The following is a 21028-nucleotide window of genomic DNA, read 5'->3' as shown; positions in this document are numbered from 1 at the left end:
CAGTACATGATATGTATGTCTTCAAAATTCATATAGACGTGCAAAGGAAATATCGGTGCGATGTCACATTTGGGGGGAGGGGGCGGGTATAGACAGAGGATGCAAGGGATGACTTGGTGAAAGATGTGTGTTCTTAGAAGTCAAAGGGGTATGGGTTTCTGGAATATACATTGTCTTAACATGGCGATGTTGGCAGCATGCTTGGCATTTACTTGATAAACCAAACTCGTGGTGTGCTACAATATTGAGAGCAAAGTATTTCCCGGAAGATGACAGGTTGGATTTGTTGGGGAACGCAGTAATTTCAAAAAAAATCCTACGCACACGCAAAATCATAGTGGTGCATAGCAACGAGAGGGGAGAGTATTGTCTACGTACCCTCGTAGACCATAAGCGAAAGCGTTATGACAACGCGGTTGATGTAGTTGTACGTCTTCACGATCGACCGATCCTAGTACCGAAAGTACGACACCTCCGCGATCTGCACACGTTTGGCTCAGTGACGTCCCACGAACTCACAATCTAGCAGAGTGTCGAGGGAGAGCTTCGCAGCACGACGGCGTAATGACGGTGATGATGATGCTACCGGAATAGGGCTTCGCCTAAGCACCGCTACGATATGACCGAGGTGGATTATGGTGGAGGGGGCACCGCACACGGCTAAGAAATCAATGATCAACTTGTGTGTCTATGGGATGCCCCCTTGGCCACGTATATAAAGGATGGAGGGAGGAGGAGGCCGGCTTTCATAGGACGCTCCCAAAGTGTGGAGTCCTACTAGGACTCCCTAGTCCTAGTAGGATTCCACCTCCTACATGGAATAGGAAAAAGGGAAGGGAGAAGGAGAAGGAAGGAAGGGGGCGCTCCCTTTCCCTAGTCCAATTCGTACCAGTCCATGGGGAAGGGGCGCGGCCACCCTTGAGGCCTTTCTCTCCTTTCCCTTATGGCCCATTAAGGCCCAATACGAATTCACGTAACTCTCCGGTACTCCGAAAAATACCCGAATCACTCAGAACCTTTCCGATGTCCGAATATAGCCTTCCAATATATCGATCTTTACATCTCGACCATTTCAAGACTCCTCGTCGTGTTCCCGATCTCATCCGGGACTCCGAACAAACTTCGGTCATCAAATCACATAACTCATAATACAAATCGTCACAGAACATTAAGCGTGCGGACCCTACGGGTTCGAGAATTATGTAGACATGACTGAGACACATCTCCGGTCAATAACCAATAGCGGAACCTGGATGCTCGTATTGGCTCTACATATTCTATGAAGATCTTTATCGGTCAAACCGCATAATAACATACGTTGTTCCCTTTGTCATCGGTATGTTACTTGCCCGAGATTCAATCGTCGGTATCTCAATACCTAGTTCAATCTCGTTACCGGCAAGCCTCTTTACTCGTTCCGTAATGCAACATCCCGTAACTAACTCATTAGTCACATTGCTTGCAAGGCTTATAGTGATGTGCATTACCGAGAGGGCCCGGAGATACCTCTCCGATACATGGAGTGACAAATCCTAACCTCGATCTATGCCAACTCAACAAACACCATCGGAGACACATGTAGAACATATTTATAATCACCCAGTTACGTTGTGACGTTTGATAGCACACAAGGTGTTCCTCCGGTATTCGGGAGTTGCATAATCTTATAGTCAGAGGAACATGTATAAGTTATGAAGAATGCAATAGCAGAAAAACTGAACGATCATTATGCTAAGCTAACGGATGGGTCTTGTCCATCACATCATTCTCTAATGATGTGATCTCGTTCATCAAATGACAACACATGTCCATGGCTAGGAAACTTAACCATCTTTAATTAACGAGCTAGTCAAGTAGAGGCATACTAGGGACACTCTGTTTGTCTATGTATTCACACATGTACTAAGTTTCCGGTTATTACAATTCTAGCATGAATAATAAACATTTATCATGGTATAAGGAAATATAAATAACAACTTTATTATTGTCTCTAGGGCATATTTCCTTCAGTATTGAAATCGGGCTTGCCTTCACCAAGCAAAGTATTATGGCGGGATGGACAGAAAATCAATATATAGGAGGTCGATGATGCTTGGATCCCCAATTGTGTGAGAGTAGAAAGGTGAGGGGGTAGCTACTATCAAAGGTCGGTGATCTCGTTGATCTGGTTTCTAGCAACTAGGATGAGGATCTTGTTAGGCAAACATTGTGACCAATAGATGCACTTCTATCCATTCCTCTACCAAAATATGACATGTCGGACTTTGTTGCCTAGAGTTTGACAAAAAAAATGGGATGTTTTCCGTTGGATAGGCATATTTCATGTTGCGAGATCATCGACATGGTAGGAAACTGAGATGCGCGATGGGACGGGGGCGAGGAGGATAAATACAATATGGAGTAATGTCTGGAAGCTATCGTGCATGGCTAAGGTAAAATACATTTATTTGGAGTACTTTACATGATACCCTACTCTGCCGTGTAACTCTAGCTAACAAGCACATGCAAGTTTCGCCCCAATGCCCTACATGTTTGCAAGGCCCCAAAACAATATTGTGCACTTGCTTTTCCAATGCCATAAAGGTAAGAATGTATGAAGAGTCTTGGGTTTGGATGAGGTGAGAAGCATATAAGACGTAAACCAAATTACATTGGGGATCCAAGCTCTGATAGTGAAATATTTTTATCTTTTTGAGGGAGCTCGGCGAACTACACTTCTGCTTCATCTCCTAGGGCTACCTTGAAGAGAGGTGGATGGACTCGACCACCAATGGGTTTTGTACAGCTCAACGTTAACGCCGCATTCGACCAAGATCCGCTCAAATTGGGCATAGTGGGAGTAACTTCAAGAGTAATATAGGGTCCAACTCGGGAAATTTGCCTACGTGGCAATGAGTTAATGAAGAGAGAGGTAATTTGAGAAACTTAGCTAGTTATCGTAACATCACATAACCCAATACAATATGAGTCTATAACCTAATAAATAAAGCTTTGCATGACACCACACTTATGTTACTAAAGGTAGTAACATTGCCTAGGGCTTGTGTAGTTCTGCGAGACACAAGTGGTAAATTTATAAAAGAACTGAATGGTGCAGGGGCATCCTAGTTTTGACATGTCCCTCGCACTATTTGTTGGATGTTATCATCTACTCCTTCTGTTTCGAATTACTTGTCACGGGTATGGATGTATCTAGATGTATTTTAGTTCTAGATACATTCATTTCTGCGACGAGTAATTTGGAACGGATGGAGTAGTGATTAACTCTCATAATTAATACTATGAAGTTTGGGGGCAAATCAGCCGAAGCACGGCGATTTTGATGATTGCCTTCATATTGTAGGTGAATTTTCCTTGAACATTGTAACAGAGAAGTAAATATTGTATCTCATGAGGCTAGGAGATCTAGTGCTAGTGGATGGCTAGAAGAGCCTCCGAGTGAAATCATGCCCCTTCATCATCAATGATGTAACTGTAATCGCAGGCAAGCCAACAAAGGGGACGATCGTTGTAAAAAAGAAAGGTCTGTATATACTCATTTTCTCCCATGCCTATAAGAGGTAGTACTGAAAATTTTGTCCGGAAAAGATAAACGCTTTCCATGTGGGATTCAAACTAGGGACACCCTCTTTCAAAACGGAGGCTCCAGCTAACTAACCTAATTACGAACCAGTTTGTGGTTGGATGGTTAAAAGGACTGTGGTATCTCTTGCCTATCAGGGTTCAAATCCTGGTGCTCGCATTTATTCCTGGATTTATTTCAGAATTTCCGGTGATGTGCATTCAATGGGAGGAGACGTTCCCGTCGACGACGAGTCGCCTACGATGACTTCGTAAATCTCAAGATAATATGTCGGCTCAGTCTTTCGGAGGTGCTCATAAAGGTAGGGTGTGCGTGTGTGCATTCATAAGGGTGAGTGTATGCGCGTGTATATGAGCGCTTGTGTCTGTACTGATGTTCAAAAAAAAGCTAACTAATCTAATCAAACAAAAAGAATGCATGTTTATTTTTAAAGTAACATTGCACATGTTCATGATGCAATTCCATCTATTGTGATTTTCTCAAATTGTGAGGATTTATATGTATACATATGATGTTTGACCGGTAATTAAACGGATTGAGGGCCTGCATGGATCAATTAAATCCCCTTGACCAATGATTGGCGTGAAACATATATGATTATGTGCTTGCACATATATTTCTCGTTGGTGTACACTACAATTTTTTTGCCCGGTCATATTCCCTACGTCCAGTGAAAAATGTATATATATAAATTTTAGGACAAATTATAGAGCAAAGTAAAAAGTGCATTGAAAAGGTGCAAGCCACTATCTCTCCTCTTTAATTAGCCAACCTTTAATGAGTAAGTGCATGTAGAAATTACAAAGACTATATATAAAATTTATTGGCCTTGATTATTGTATGAAGAGAGAGAAGCATTTTTTTCTACTTTAAAGTGCATTGGGAAACTAGGTAGACTCTTTTGTGAAAAAAATTTAAACCTAGACGTACACTTTTCACCAGAAGAAGGGAGTATATGCTATTAATACAATAAGTTCAACAGTGAAACATATATGATTATGTGCTTACACATATATTTCTCACTGGTGTACACCACATTTTTTTCGCCCAGGCATATGTGCTAGTAATACAATAAGTTCAGCGACCGTAGACCGCACAAACATTCTAATCGTTTTGGAATGTACAGTCAATGCGTTCTGGCCCGCATTGGTAGTCAAAATTTCACGCTGTTCACTTAGTATCGTTACAGAAAATTGGCTACGTATAGCATATAAAAAATGCCAGCATGGGTAAATTCGACACCTTGACCTGAAAGCAACCAAGACACATGAACAATACTATACTTCTACAGAACAATCAACCGGCAACTTAAAGAGATTTGACTACGATACAACATTGTTTCCCATTGTCAAGTAGGGCACATTATATGAAGTACTCGTAAATGCAACAAAACCCCTGATACCAGCCCACCAGAAATAATTAATGCATCCTTGTGCACAACCATGAACAAATAATGTTGTTCTGTAAAGGGAAAGTGAAAAACTCTCTCCCTCTGATGTTATCCTTCAATGCTGGTGTTTAAGCATTCTTCAACCACCAAACAATCCTATAGACCATCCAGACCTTAAATTTCCAACTCTTCGGAAGAACTGCAAGAGCAGACATCTTAAGCTGCAATGCATCTGTGGACGCCAAGGGGGATGGCAAGTTCGCAGTGGCACCCTAACAACTCCAGGACGACAATGCCACGCACCTTGGTGCAAGGTCGCTCATGCTCATTTGCAGCCGATGCAAAGATGCTTTCACGTTAAGACCAAACCACAAGCATCTACCAATAAATTTACCAGTAGTCATCCGAATATTCATATCCAGACCAGCGCGAGCGTGGTGCACCTTTGTTTGATTGCCCCGCAGATTGCCAATGTCGAGGGTTAAAACCCCCATCATAATGTCTTCTGTAGTGCTGTTCGGGCGACCTCGGTGTACTCCTCCCCTTATAAGCTCTCCTGCTAGCATTTCTTATATTCTCTTCAATATCATATTCTTCACGCTGCAAAATTCAAACAAAAGGGAAATGCTTCACTAAATGGAAAATAGGTTTAGCTGTAGTATCTGATAAAATGAAACGCAATGCATAAGTTTCATCTTGTAATTATAGAAAATTCATGGTTACAGCCATTAACAACAACTGTAACTAACAAGCAGCATCAAAATCAAACCTAAAAGTAGATTGCTAGTTTGAACCAGAAAATTTTCCAAACATTAGAGATTTCCTATACAACTTGTATTTGGACATCGAAATACGAATTCAAATTTGGAAAATAAACTTTGGCAGGTTTTCAACCGGTTTTGCATCTTCAGCTTCAAATTGTAAATTCCCATTTCTGGAACACTCTTGAGCAGTGACTTCCTATAAGGCTCTAACTAGCAAGAAACAAAAACTGGTCATGGAGTGGCCTGAGGGCTTGTTTCGGTCCCAAATCCTGGCTAGGGGTGTGCATTATTGGCTATGTGATTCGGTCTTCGGGTTACTTTAATTCCAGGTTCCACAAATTGACAACCGAATTCGTAACTAGCCAAACTACTAAGTGAACACTAATATACCAAATTTATTCGATTTGGTTATTCAGGTCTAGGCGTCTAGCTAGAAATAGTTTGCAGCATGGAAAAAATGCAGGAAAATAATAAAGGAAGTGGCAACTCACAAAGTAATCAAAGGAACAAAATGAAAAGGTACATGCACAGTTCCACCCGTCACAAATCAAACATGCTAAGCAAAGCACAAATATACGCCATGGTGACGATTGCTCAAGAATCAAACAAACTAAGCAAATCACACATATACACCACCCAGATGATTGCTTCAATGGGTGGAAACTCCGTGGCACTTTCCACTACAACAGACGTCTTCGTTTGCTCCACCGTCAGCCGGCAAGGACCTGTGGCGGGCTCAGTTGAGAAGGAGCGGCAGTGTCTGCTATGGATGATGGGAGTTGGATATCTTTGTCATCGGGGCGGTACCGGCGGCAGAGAGAGCAGGGACTAATGCGGCTGGGCATGGCCATGTGGATATGGAACAAGGACAGGCTGCCTGGAACCACACGAGGTTGGTGGGCTTGGGGCCTGAAAATATCACAGCTAAGAGCATCTCCAACCAGACAACCCCCCCCCCCCCCCCCCCCCCCCCACCCTCCCCCTCCGATCCGTTGGTCCGGGCGGCACCATCATAGTTGAAGTAGTGGCATCAAAAGACTTGAGGATTTGGCATGCCAGGATCTCACGATGACATCAATGTGCTTCAATGATCACCGTTGTTCAAGAGACTTTGGGATGGGGATGCTCCGGTGTGCAACTACACCGTCAACAGGGACAACTACACCATGGGTACTATCTTGCCGATGGTATCTATCCTTAGTGGGAGATGTTTGTAAAGATTATCCCCGAGTCCCAAGGTAACAAAAGATGTCTGTTTGCACAAATACAAGCTGCTAGCAACGATGTGGAGAGGGCGTTTGGAGTGCTCCAAGCTCGTTGGAGTATTTTTCGTGGAGTTGCAAATATGTAGGATCGTGAGACATTATGGGAGGTGATGACGAAAGAAATAGCACAAAAAAAATGAAAATAGCACCCAACAATTCAACAATACATAGTTCAAAGTAAAAAGTACTCTAGTGATCTAAACAATCTTATATTTCTTTACAGAGGGAGTACATAGTTCAAACATAAATATTATTTGGAGTGCATCGTTGAAACATAAAATTAATATGACATAACATAACCAATCTAATTGTTTCCAGCATGTATCCACATATGCTTCACAAGATCATTTAGTTGCACATGCGCCTGTTGATCTTGAAGTTGTCGGTGCATCTCTAGGAAGTTGAGAACATGGGCTGCATCTTATTCCGGGCGGCAGACATGTACTCCGGGTTTCTCAAAGTCAGAAGTATGGTGAGCACCATCACCCTCATCCTCCACAATCATGTTGTGCAAGATCACACAAGTTGAATGATCTATGTGCATAACTCCGCCTATGTTGTCTCAACATAGCCAGTCCCAAGCCCGGGTGAAGGAGGAGGGTTGCGATAGGCTTGGCAAGCCAACGTCAAAACTCAGCCACTCTTACAGCGATGAAACCCAGAAGAACATCGTTGGGGCGTAAACCTCTTAGCGACGGATCATATCGGAACCCAGATATTGCGTAGGGCGCCGTATCTTGATCTGGATACAGTGGCAAGTGAGCAAGGATCGGGTCGTCACATCCTTAGTGGCGCACTACATCAACGCCCAAGTGTAGTGAAAATGAGCAAAAGGGTCTTCGCATTTGAGTCAACGAGTGCGAAGGGTAAGAAAGCTAGCCGAGCCTAGTAGGATCCGCTTAGGTAGCTGGGACATTGGGTCCCTAACAGGTAAGCTACGAGAGCTAGTTGATATAGCAGTGAAGAGAGGTGCTGATATACTTTGCGTCCAAGAAACCAAGTGGAGGGGGCAGAAGGCAAAGGAGGTGGACGATAGCGGCTTCAAGTTGTGGTACACGGGGACAACTGCAAGCAGAAATGGAGTAGGTATCTTGATCAACAAGAGCCTCAAGTATGGGGTGGTAGACGTGAAGAGGCGTGGGGACTGGATTATCCTGGTCAAGCTGGTAGTTGGAGACTTAGTTCTCAATGTTATCAACGCGTATGCCCCGCAAGTAGGCCACAACGAGGACACCAAGAGGGAGTTCTGGGAAGGCCTGGAGGACATGGTTAGGAGTGTACCTATTAGCGAGAAGCTCTTCATAGGAGGAGACCTCAATGGCCACATGGTTACATCTAACACGGGTTTTGAAGGGATGAGTGGGGCTTTGGCTATGGCGTCAGAAATCAAGGAGATGTCTTAGGCTTCCCTTTGGCCTACGACATGATCGTAGCTAACACCCTCTTTAAAAAGAGAGAATCACATCTAGTGACTTTTAGTAGTGGTCAACACTCTAGCCAGATTGATTGCGTCCTCTCGAGAAGAGAAGACAGGCGTGCTTGCCTAGACTGTAAGGTGATACCTGGAGAGAGTGTTGTCCCTCAGCATAAGCTTGTGGTGGCTGACTTCCGCTTTCAGATTCGTGCCAGCAAGATAAGCGTGCCAAAGTCGCCAGAAGGAAGTGGTGGAAGCTCAAGGGAGAGGCAACCTAGGCTTTCAAGGAGAGGGTCATTAAGGAGGGGCGGAGGAAAGGGGTGATGTAGACTATATGTGGATGAAGATGGCGACTTGCATTCGCAAGGTGGCTTCAGAGGAGTTTGGAGTAACCAAGGGAAGTAGAAGCGAAGCTAAAGATACCTGGTGGCGGAACGATGATGTCCATAAGGCTATTAAGGAGAAGAAAGACTATTTCAGGCAACATAGAGTACAAGGTGGCAAAGAAGGCCGCAAAGCAAGCTATGAGTGAAGCAAGGGGTCGAGCGTATGAGGACCTCTACCGGCACTTAAGACACGAAGAAAGGTGAAAGGGACATCCATAAGATGGCCAAGATCCAAGAGAGGAAGATGAGGGATGTCGACCAAGCCAAATGCATCAAAGGACGAAGCAGATGAACTCCTGGTGAAAGATGAGGTTAAGCATAGATGGTGGGAGTACTTCCAGAAGCTGATCAATGGAGAGAATGAGAGCTATACCATTGAACTGGACGACTCCTTTGCTGGTACCCGCGGGCGTTTTGTGCGGTGAATCCAGGAGTCTGGGGGTCAGGGAGGCTTCAAAAAGGATGAAAGGAGGCAAGGCAATCAGCCTTGATTGTATTGTATCCCCATTGAGGTGTGGAGAGGCCTCGGAGACATAGCGATAGTATGGCTAAGCTTTTTAACCTCATTTTTCGGGCAAACAAGATGCCAAAAGAGTGGAGATGGAGTATATTAGTACCAATCTTCAAGAACAAGGGGGATGTTCAAAGTTGTACTTCCCGTGGAATTAAGCTGACAAGCCATACAAGGAAGCTATGGGAGAGAGTCATTGAGCACCGCTTAAAAAGAATGACAGGCGTGACCAAAAATCAGTTTGGTTTCATGCCTGGGAGGTCGACCATGGAAGCCATTTTCTTGGTAGGACAACTTATGGAGAGATACATGAAGCAAAAGAAGAACATGCACATGGTGTTCATTGACTTGGAGAAGGCCTACGATACGATACCACGGAATGTCATGTGGTGGGCCTTGGAGAAACACAAGTCCCAACAAAGTACATTACCCTCATCAAGGACATGTACGATAATGTTGTGACAAGTGATGGCGACATTGACGACTTCCCGATTAAAATAGGACTGCACCAAGAGTCAACTTTGAGCCCTTGTCTTTTTGCTTTGATGATGGATGAGGCCACAAAGGAGATATCCCATGGTGTATGCTCTTTACGGAAGATGTAGTGCTAGTCGATGATAGTCGGACAGGGTTAATAGAAAGTTAGAGCTATGAAGACAAACCTTGGAATCGAAAGGTTTTAGGCTTGGTAGAACTAAAATCAAGTACATGAGGTGCGGTTTTAGCACTACTAGGTACGAGGAGGGGGTTAGCCTTGATGGGCAGGTGGTACCTCAAAAGGACACCTTTAGATATTTCAGGTCAATGTTGCAGAAGGATGGTGATATCGATGAAGATTTTGAGCCATCGAATCAAAGCCGGATGGATGAAGTGACACCAAGCTTCTGGCGTTCTCTGTGACAAGAGAGTGCCACAAAAGCTAAAAGGCAGGTTCTATAATATGGTGATTCGACCCGCAATGTTGTATCACGTTGAGTGTTGGTCGACTAAAAGGCGACATGGTAACAGTTGGGCACAGGGAGATGCGTATGTTGAGATGGATGTGTGGCTACACAAGGAAGGATCTGGTCCGGGATGATGGTATACGAGATAGAGTTGGGGTAGCACCGATTGAAGAGTTGTCCAACATCATCTGAGATGGTTGGGGCATATTCAGCACAGACCCCTAGAAGCCCCGGTGCATAATGGACGACTAAAGCGTGTTGACAATGTAAGAGAGGTCGGGGTAGACCAAACTTGCCATGGGAGGAGTCTGTAAAAAAGGATTGGAATATCACCAAAGAACTAGCCATGGATAGGGGTGCTTGGAAGTTAGCTATCCATGTGCCAGAACCATGAGTTTCAGCTTTAGCCTACCCCAACTTGTTTGGGACTAAAGGCTTTGTTGTTGTTGTAATGATCTATGTGCATGGGAATACATGGATTCGGGGTTTTGGAAATGGGGGGGGGGGGGGGGGGGGGGGGGGGGGGGGGGGGGGGGTGTTAAATTAGCCCCGTTCCCCGTCCGGTTGGAGATGCTCTAGCTGTGCTGCACGGAACATCATGGTCTTATTGGGTAGTTCGGTTTTATGGAGTGACAACCGAATAGCACAAGAATTGGTGCCAAACCCAGAACCCGTAAACCGGATAATCCCATAATTTGGCTAATTCAGTTCGGTTTCAGGTTAAATGCACCTAATCCTGGCACCGATCACGCAGTGCCATGAAATGACCTACTTCAAGTGTTTACCAACAGCACTGTTATAAGTTCAGAGTTAAGACTGCTCCCGTTAGTTAGTTTTTTCAGTACATTATAGTTGGAACTTGAAATTCACACAAGGTAATCAGTTCTGATTTTCCTTCTAAGCTTCTGTTATGCACGTAACTGGTTGGGTGTGCTTTCATGAAAACATTAGTTAATTGCCATTTTCCAGAATCATAGTCGATTGCAGTTATGTTTTACCTTGTCAGGATCTGAAAGAATATTATATGCCTCTCCAATCGTTTTGAACAGATGGTCGGCATCTGCATAAACCTCCTTTGCGACATCCCTCCAAAACCCATCATCGGCATTCTCATTTCTTACAAGCAATTGAGTGGCCTGCAGGTCAAAGTGGTGTAAAAAGCAAACTCTGCCTACATAAGAAACAATGAGAAATTTTCTGAAATAATGGGAACCTTATCCGGGTGGTGTCTCAATGCAGCTTTTCGGTAGGCCTTCTTAACATCTGCTGGAGAACAGGACGGTTCGACTCCCCTGGAAAGAATGGATAACACCCAATTGAGTTTATCTCCTCATGACATGAGCAATACAGAATTTGCTTCATTCCATGAGAAATGCGATAAATTTATAAGTAGTGACTGGAAATGAGATGAGTACTGGTAAACCCGAAGCTAAAACATGTCTTTAAAAAACTTGGGGGTGATAGATGAAGTTGCCTTGCAACATACGTAGCATAACATAACTTTCTTGCTGATGTCATTTCAATGTCATATTGGTGCTCTTACGAACAGTTTCAGCACATTGACGAGCACAAAGAGCAAAGTTCCACTAAGGCTATAAGAAAGCACAGTCAGTTCTTGTAGGCATAATCAATGGTGTTCTTTGTTTTTCTACGATAATATAAAGTGGAAAACAAATGTAGGAGGCATGCATTATCAAACTGTTCTGGATGATGGAACTGAAACTAAACTTGTGGCAAGGAAAACACTATTAGATGAACAGATAGGTAAATTTCACTTAGAAAACTTACAAGATTAAATAAAAATTCAAGGGAGTATCTTTTCTTGCTTCATCCTCCGCAGATAGAAGTCGAGCACGCGCCTGCTTCAGGTCACTATGCTTATTGAAAACTTTTGGTGATACTCCAGGCTTATTGGCTTGCTTTTGAAGAAGTGAGATTAGCTTCCGTAAATCATTAGCAGATTGTCCATAATCCCTTATCATCTCATATAAGGTAGCCCGCCTGGAAATTGCCTGGAATTAAGAAGCTATTAGACTAAATCCTTGAACAATAATGTAGAGTTAAGATAGTCCGTATCTAATCTTTGACCTCCAGTTATTCTATACAAAACATGTGAAAAAAGAGAAGCTCATAACACAGAACAAAAGCTACTAAAGTATACCTTGGGATAATTTGCATCGAGAACCATGGCTAGTGAACAATCTGCAATTGCATCAGTAAGTTGACCAAGTGCTTGATATGCAGCTGCACGGTTGCAAAAGCAGACAGCTGAAAAGGGCCGTGAATCACTATTGTATGCCAAAGCCGCTGAATACTGTTCCACAGCTTCCGAATATCGCCGAGCTTGAAATGATTCATTCCCTGCAGCCTAATAAGGATTATAGGTGGAGAAAGAACAATAGATTTGTCATTGTTGATTCCGGACTGCAAGAACTTGGGTTTTGATTCTGTTAGATTTCTCAGATTTATGACTTCCGTTCTTGATTTCAAGTTATTAGTTTGCTAGCCTGCTATAGCACGTGCACGCACACGCACACACAACCGTCAAACGGACTAAGCTGCTCCCAAATGACACCCCTGCCTCCCCAACCCCAGTCGGAGTGGCTCAAAATGCCAGGCCATGAAGCAACCAGGGGCCAGTTTTATGTTGTTCATTAATGTGAAAACTCGACAATAGTTCTTCTTTTGAATCGGAGGCCAAGTTCCAAACCATGTTTCCGTCTATGAGAAGGTTTTCTTGCTTGTTTTTTTATTCTTCTTTTTTGGTCCAGGAACTTGTGGATAGAATTCTAAGGCCAAGTATAACTGAAAGCGGCTAAGAGGTTAATATGATTTAGAAATGAGATGACAATAATAATGCATATACATCAGCGAACATCGTGTATGGAACTTATCAAAATTAGAGAACTTGATTGTTCAACTGAAATTTAGCCGTCGGAAAATGTAGAAACAATTTATAGCATTCAAAGAAATAGGATGCCAAGGAAATATAATCAGCATACACATACCATTGGTAGATATGACACAGAACATATCAGCAGGTTTCTACTTTGCTAGTGCGCTAGAGGATGAAGAAAAATCAATAAACAGACATATACCTTGAAGGAAAGAAGTTTCCTTATACTTGTAGACAATGATGAGAAACATTTCCTAGTGCTCCCGTCACTGCGTGGTTGTCATCATTCAGAAGTTAAATATCACAATACAGACTAAGAAAAAGGAATGAAAATCACAGGACCTGGCAAATTTACCTCTCTTCGGCAGGTGTCGCCGGCTCATGCCTCTTTAGCAAGTCAAGAGACTCTTCAAGCTTGCCTAGAAGGAAGTAAGACTTGCCAATGAGGTATGGCCGCCAAAGTGTTGCGGAGCATTCTGCCTTTTCAGGTACACTAGAAATATTTGGCTCTCCATTGGCATTAATTGAAACAGAATTTCTTTCAGCCAAATCTGCTGTTTCTTGACAGAGTTCAATTACTTCTTCATATCTTCGTAGCTGTTTAGTGTCACAACCATATTAGTGAAGCAGTGATAAAAAAAGGATTCTTAACAATTCATTAGTGTAAAACCTCAGGCTAGAAATACATACTGTCAGCAGTGCCTCTGCTTTCATCTCCATTAAGTTATCCGAGTGTGAACTTATGTGCAATGCACTGGAGATAAGATCCAAAGCCGTTTCTGCATCAGGCAATGTTCTTTTCTTAAGAAGCTCCCTGGACTGGGATATACAGTCTGCCACTCTCTGCGGTATTGGTAAAAGGATGTCAATGAGACATAACGAACAAGCAGATAACTCAAATCTTATTTCCTAAGGAAGCGATCATTCAAAAACTAGTACATCTGAACAATCCAAGAAGGGAATGTAACAATTGCATATCGATAACTAGGTGGGGCCACCAGACCAACACGAGATTCTACGAGCATTAAGCATGTAGTCATATACTATGGGGTTTGTACGTGATTCTGGATCTTCAAGTCCAAACAGAAATAATATTAGGAGAAGCTCACTATTTTAGCAAGACCAAACGTGAAAATCAAATTTTAGATGCAGGTAGCCTAAATGTAGAATAGCTTATATCATCGACTAGCTATTAGTGCGCACAAGATATGCCCCTGCAGCCGAAGGAAAGGAATGTGTATCAAACAATAACTCCTTGATGATAACAGGAAGGTGCGCACAAGATATTACACAGCTCCTCTAAAATAGACAAATTGCAAGCCTGGTACATAATAATTTCGCAACTGTATAGCAGAAAACGAGCAATTTGATGAGTCAGTGGTTGCTTGACGATAACAGAGTTCTCTTACAAAATAGTGCATCTAGGAATATCATGAGAATACGGTGAGGGTGTTCAATAGAAGATCCAAGCACACATACATGACTCAAGTAAGAATGGCTTTTCTCTCAATAATAAGTAAGAGTATGCTTAAAGAAATTACATCGTGTTATCAACAACTACCCACTTCATGAATGCAGACAAATAACATCAATGAAATAAGCTAGCCACCCATTTTTATCCAACAGAAGGTTTAGTATAACCATATTATCACCAGCAACTTAAAATGAAAAGGGAAAAACAAGCTGGTGATTCTGCAATTAAAACTACAGAAAATCAACATTCATCTATGTGTTATTGTGTGGAAAGGTATATTATATTTTGCAGATCAAGGTAGTGCTTAAAAAGGACAGACCCAGTGTATAGAAGCTCCCACACAAGGTGGGTCTGGGGAGGGATTATAGGAACCTACCTGCGAAGTGCAATGCAGAGAGGCTGGTTCGAACCCAGGACCTCTTGGCACAAGTGGGAAAATCTATTGCAAAAATTCCAATGCCAGCACTAATGCGGTTCTATCGTTGTTTATACACAGTTGGTACGTGGGACGAAATCCTTATTATTCTAGCCATGGCAACTATTTGCTCATAGTGTCTGGTATTGTGGTAATGGCCAACATTCCTGGTATGCCAGCACCAAGGCAATGCCTAGAACAGGCACAATTTTCAGTAAAATAGCTATAATTACTTGATTACCACCAATATTAAGCTAATCATGTAAGTATTTAGTCCATTTGATACCCTCATCAGATGCAATGAAATATGGGAAGCAGACTAAGGCCACTGTTCATCGAGATGTAAAAGGCTAGTCAATGGAACCGTTCCATGTAGTGACATGCTGGAATTGAACCATAAATTGTCTAATGCAGCATAATAAGTTTCTTCATCAGAGCTGCATCCTACTGATATGACACTTGGGGCAGGTATTGACCTGTTTGGCAAGTGGCAACTCAAAAGAACTTCAAGCTTTTGAGGTCAGATTTATTTCCCTAGTCCTTGTATTTCTAGTTTAATTAAGAGTTCAATTTTCTTCGCTGGCCCATGAATAGTTGGCCCAATCCATGTAAAACTAAACTATGTGTGCATTCCATAGCAAACCTAAAGGACAGACCCAGTGCATAGAAGCTCCCACACAAGGTGGGGTCTGGGGAGGGATTATAGGAACCTAGTCTTACCCCTGCAAAGTGCAATGCAGAGAGGCTGGTTCGAACCCAGTACCTCTTGGCACAAGTGGGGAGGACTTCACCACTGCGCCAGGCCTGCCCTCATTCCATAGCAAACCTGTTTGCACCAATTACCTTAAGTGGTCAACAGACTAGCCACCTGTAACAAATGAGCTGAAGGAATCGCCAAAGATCATGCATTACAGCAAGTACTATAAAAAGGAGGCCACCTGGCGACAGCATCCTCACCTTGTTTGCCTAGCCAAATTATTCCACATAGCTACCCAGGAGCCAAATCAGGGACTGGGCACCAGGTCCTGGCTTGCGATCTATATGGCCACCTACAAGCCTACTTGGAGATTATGCATTAGCTTAATCGGGGAGTTGGCAGGCTCTGGCCTGCCACCTAGGATCCTGATCAAGAATCATGCATTAGTCTAATCAGGGATTGCGCACCAGGAGCTGGCCTGCCACCCAAGTAGCCCTTTGGATAACACTGATTGTCTGACTGTAGCCACACAAAATACATACTTTCATCACATATTGCTAGAGAACCACAAGTCATTGGTACGTTTTAGGGCTGACAAGACTGAAGACGTAAATTCCAAAACATACTAATATCACCAAATTGAACAGAACAAAAAAATTGAAGGTGATTTAACATGCTGATACTATTAAATTGTACAGGATTAAAAACTTGAAGGTAACCCTTGAGCAGAAAAAACATGCCTTGACTCTTTCCAGACCATTTGAAGCCTCAGCAAACATTTTGGTGTCAGAATAAGCAGTGTTACTAGATTTCAAACAGGCTGTGTAATTGTTTGATGCACCTTCAAGATCCCCAAGCGCAAGTTGGCAACTGCATGCGTAGATAGTAAGAAATTAAACCTAGCAATCACTTAAGAAGTTTAACAGTAAGAAAGTACCAGCAACTGAAGTTGCTGAGTTAATAATGGTCTCTCCAAAGTACTCTACTACAACACATATCAAGCGGCAAACCAGATCAACAGAAATGTTATCCCCTGGACTATAGTTTTAGTCATGTAAAATATACCATGGCTATAACCTGACTGACATAAAAGGAGATCTGAATTATCTGAGCATAGTGGCACTATTACAACCAGACCACACATTACTGACCTTCCAGATGCATATAAATTTAAAATTATTTATAATGCTAAAAATATCTTCGAATCTTCCATGATAAAAAAAACAGAACATACCACTATTGGGCATTTACCAGAATAATATACATCAATGGCCCTTGCATAAAATTTAGTCCCCCGTATAATGATCGGGGCTCTGATGTTTTTTGCTCAACCAGACATGCTATTGCAATGGAAAAAATACAAATCTTTAATTCTGTATAAAGGCCTCAATCTCAGTGGCAGCAGTCCATCCACCTTCTCCTACACTGTCTTACATGCCTACCTGCGGGATAATCTCAATGCAAAACCTAGATGCCTCTCGATTCTACTCGAGGCGGAGCTTGGTCGAGAGATGAGACCGATGCCAAGGGTGTGTCATGTAGCACAACAGTTATGGTTTGACATGCTGAAGCAATCTAATCTGTTGATCCGTAGCATGGTATTTAGCTAGTATACAGAAGAATTAGTTGGGTTGAGGAGAGCAACTCCTTACTTTGCAGCACGAACTTTAGCCTTGAGAAAGGTGGGGTCAATAGATGTCGCGATTGAACAATCTTGAAGAGCTTCTCTCATTCTCCCCAGAGACATTCTAGTAGCTGCACGGTTGCTATAGCACAGCATCAACGCATGGGAACAGCGTCCAGAAGTTGCATACTGGGAAATCGAATTTATTCCACGGGTATAACACCCCTCTGCAGTAGCAAAGTGACCATTTGCATAGGCTTGATTCCCACTGGCACAAATGGAACAAAAAACTATGATATAACAAAAATTGGAGTAATCACAAGCTTTTACAGTAAGATATTTCTAAATGCCATAACGATGACAATGAGATATATAGAAAAAATCAAACATGTCCAGACAAACCTTGTACGCCAGGTCTCACAAGTCTCCAAGTCTGCGGAAACTGATGCATCTCTCCTCAACTGCTCTTTCACTGAATTTTCTGTTGTACTTGTTTCTGGGGAAAACTGCATGCTTTTTGTGTCTTGTGAGCCTTTTGGTTGTACAGAAGCCTGGGTAGCTGAAGGCTTAGGCGCCTGACCAACCTTAGTCCTTAACTTCCTTTTTGTAGTATGTCTTTGTGTCGGTAAGGAACTTTCAGGATACAGTGATGCACCAAAGGTGAAGTTCAGCCGACTCAAATTTGCCGAGCTTGATTGAATATTAACAGGTTCACCAGACTCATGTGGTGTTCTGGAGGTGTTCTCTTCGCAAGTCGGCCCACTAACATTACATCCAGAACCATCAACCCAAGCTTCTGTCGTGTACATTTTAGGTTCACCATTTGCATCAACATTCATATTAGTGAAAATGGGCTGTGGTGCATCATAGAAATTTATTTCTCCATCGAAACTAGAAAAGTTGCTACCAAAGTTACTCTCAGATGCATCCGCAATGGGATCTCTGCCTTCATCTTGACACATTGGAAGATCTGCATCAATAACCAAGTGCTCAGTTGCAGAAACTAGATCATCTTCAGCACAACTGGTATTCTGATTCGGGACACTACCATCACAAATGTCAGTGGACTGATCACAACTCACGAATGCCTCTCTTGGCACTTGTTCAACTGTTGCCTGATAAGGAGAACAATCCATTGGTGAATAGTCACCTGTTAAATCTGAAGCTAATCCATTGGCGCATGTTTCTTGAGAAACTTGATGGAGTTGACCATGCTGTTTTAGCCTTGTTGGTCTTTTCTTTTTCCTTGTGCTTCTATGTGCTTCCTTTTTGTCTCTATACGCTGATTTTATATAGTCTATACCAAATAAGCTCTCTCTGGAGCAACTAGCAGGATCTTGTTTGACCGCACAAGATTCACCAGGAGCACTTTCGCTTCCTCCATTTGGAGGACTGGAACTGAAAGACGGCATCGCATTTGCAGAAGTAGAGTAAGTAGATGAATGATTCGACGGAGTAAACGGGCATGACTCCTGAACTTTGGGCTGCGGAAAGGTACAATATCCTGGCACAGCTTCTACTTTGCTCTGAAAGGAAAATTTAGGAGTACACGCATCACTTGCGTTGACATTTCCAGCTGATGGTCCTTCCTTGTTGATGTTTAATTTCTTGATTTCATCTTGCAGTGCATGTTCTGCAGTCCCTTCAGATAGAATAGTTACACTGCTGCCACTGCCATCATTAGCCAAGCTCCCTCTACTGCCCTTTGATTCAGAGGATACATTAGTTTGAAAGCTTGTGAATGATGTGGTCTTCAAAGAAGAAAAACTTGAAGTTGCATTACTACCAAAAACAAATGGTTCTGGTTGCCGAGTAGCAGCTTCATCTTTCACGCTCTGAGATGGGATTACCTGCTCTATATTTAACTTTGTCATCTTCTCCGGAAGTGTGCTCCCCATAGTACCATGAGCTGAAGTACAAGTGCTTGTACTTGCACCACTGCCACTATTATCACCATCATCCATGACAACCCTTGCTGACTGCTCTGAAGCAGAGTATGTGCTTCCATTTCTTCCAAATACAAAAGTCTCTGGTGAACAATTTGTATCATCACTTTTCATGCTCTGTTTAACTCCACCTCCTACATTCAAATTTGATGCCCTCTCTGGAGGTACATTGGCAGCACCATTGGCAGAGATAGAAGCATTGTTATTCCCGAAGGAGAAAAATATACTGCCCTTGTCTGAAGTATTGCTTGAAGCGTTGCCAAATATAGTACCTGCAGTTCGGCCATCCCCAAAGCCAAGCACTTCAGTTTGACGACTACCGCTACCTCCATCTTTCATGTACTGAAACGTGCCACTTCCTATATTCAACTGTGTTATCTTCTCCTGAAGCACACTTGCATCATGAGCACGATAATCTGCAGTAGCATCACTGGTGCTTTCAGCATGGCCACTTTCCGGTGTACCATTTGCCTTGGTAACCTGAACTGAACTGGAAGCATATGAATCAGCACAAAAGGAAGCAGTGCTCCTACTATCAGCAAAACTCACAGCCCCATTACTCCCAAACACAAACGTTTTTGGCCCAACTTTAGCACCCTCATTCTGTAATGGCACTTCGGTTCCTATATTCAACTGTGTCAGCTTTTCCGGGAGCACATTGGCCTCGCTGCTGGAAACCAAACTAGGTATAGTAGCACCAAAGACAAAGCTCTTCTCGGTTTGATCCACCCCCTTACCAGCACCAACGCTGCATTTACCTGGACTCTGCAGGTTCAGCTTCCCCATCTTATGGTCCAGCTTCGAAGCAGCTGATGAGCCCACATCGAACCGTGGCAGGCTGTCCCTCACGCTCCCAAACACGAAGGGAGCTTCATTGGATGCCGCCGGCGGCGGCCGCCTCGCCGCTGGAGCAGGTCCAAACACATTGCCCACCTTCTGGCCCTTCCCGAATTCGTAACCACCGCCACCAGCCACACTCCCCGACCCGCCAGTTCCGTCCTGCCCCGATGCATCCGTACCGCCGCCCAGGAATGGATTCCACGGCGCCGAGGTCGAGGTCGAGGTCGACGGTTGCGCGCGAGAGCGGGAGGTGGTGGCCGCGTGTCGGCGCTTGGCCAGCCGAGGGGCTCGGCGGGACGGCGGCGCGGCGGAAGGGTCAGCGGGCGGCGGCGCGAGGCCGAGACCTAGGTGGGGGCTGGTCATGGCGGCGGCGGCGGCTGGATGGGGCGAACTAGGGTTTTAGCGCGCGGGGCAGGGCGGCACCGCCCGCGGCATCCCCCTCGGCGCTGGGGCGGCGGCGGGCGGCGGGCGGCGGGCGATCGGTGGGGAAGGTTCTGGAGAGGCGTGGAAGGGTGCGGCTGATTTGGGGGAGGGCGTGGCAAGGCGGAGGGGGGGAGAGGAGGCGGGCGAGGGCAGGGGAGGAGGTTGCTTACGGAAGGCGGCGAAGGCGATGCGTGGGCGTCTATTGGTTTGGCAATTTCATACTTGGGCTTCCTTCGTAGACGCTGTCCCATTTTTCAAATTTGGAAATGGCCTGGCTTGGGTCGTTCCCAGCTGGACTCTTTCCTTTTACTTGCCTCCAAGCATTTGTGCATTCCGAGCAGGAGTCCTGCGTGAACTTTTGCGGCGTCTGTCCTCGTAAAATTTGTACTATCGTAGTACTGTGCATTCATCGATTTTCTGTGAGATCATGCATCTAGACAAGTGTTGTTGTTGTTA

General features: G+C 43.9%; 1 protein-coding gene across 3 annotated transcripts; it reads right to left on the bottom strand.

The window, feature by feature from the left end:
• Window positions 1–4866: 4866 nt before the first annotated feature.
• On the bottom strand, window positions 4867–20747 carry LOC125514940. 3 transcript variants are annotated; one of them, XM_048680323.1, is made up of 12 exons: window positions 18412–20743; window positions 17766–18333; window positions 17392–17631; window positions 16480–16609; window positions 13844–13996; window positions 13509–13750; window positions 13356–13422; window positions 12419–12625; window positions 12046–12269; window positions 11471–11549; window positions 11256–11393; window positions 4867–5573 (listed from the first exon to the last, which is right to left on the bottom strand). In XM_048680323.1, exons 1-12 carry the CDS (start codon window positions 20510–20512, stop codon window positions 5364–5366), a joined length of 4359 nt encoding a protein of 1452 aa, XP_048536280.1. In that variant the 5' UTR covers window positions 20513–20743; the 3' UTR covers window positions 4867–5363. The 3 variants fall into 3 exon arrangements, with proteins under 3 accessions (XP_048536280.1, XP_048536273.1, XP_048536289.1); XM_048680316.1 differs by having other exon boundaries at window positions 17766–20743; XM_048680332.1 differs by lacking the exons at window positions 4867–5573; window positions 11256–11393; window positions 11471–11549 and having other exon boundaries at window positions 12419–12618; window positions 17766–20747.
• Between the last annotated feature and the right edge of the window lie 281 nt (window positions 20748–21028).

The sequence above is a fragment of the Triticum urartu genome, chromosome 1, assembly GCF_003073215.2.
Source record: "Triticum urartu cultivar G1812 chromosome 1, Tu2.1, whole genome shotgun sequence".
NCBI classification, from domain to species: domain Eukaryota; kingdom Viridiplantae; phylum Streptophyta; class Magnoliopsida; order Poales; family Poaceae; genus Triticum; species Triticum urartu.
The sequence above is the reverse complement of the archived record's forward strand: the minus strand, read 5'-3'. Positions and strand labels throughout refer to the sequence as shown.

Excerpts from the sequence above, each read along its gene's own strand:
- LOC125514940 (XM_048680316.1), bottom strand. The coding sequence starts at position 20,512 with ATGACCAGCCCCCACCTAGGTCTCGGCCTCGCGCCGCCGCCCGCTGAC. Across the intron at positions 17,632-17,765 it reads TGTGAGACCTGGCGTACAAG|TGGGAATCAAGCCTATGCAA; the intron begins GTTTGTCTGGAC and ends CATTTGTGCCAG. Across the intron at positions 5,574-11,255 it reads TTCTTTCAGATCCTGACAAG|CGTGAAGAATATGATATTGA; the intron begins GTAAAACATAAC and ends TGAATTTTGCAG.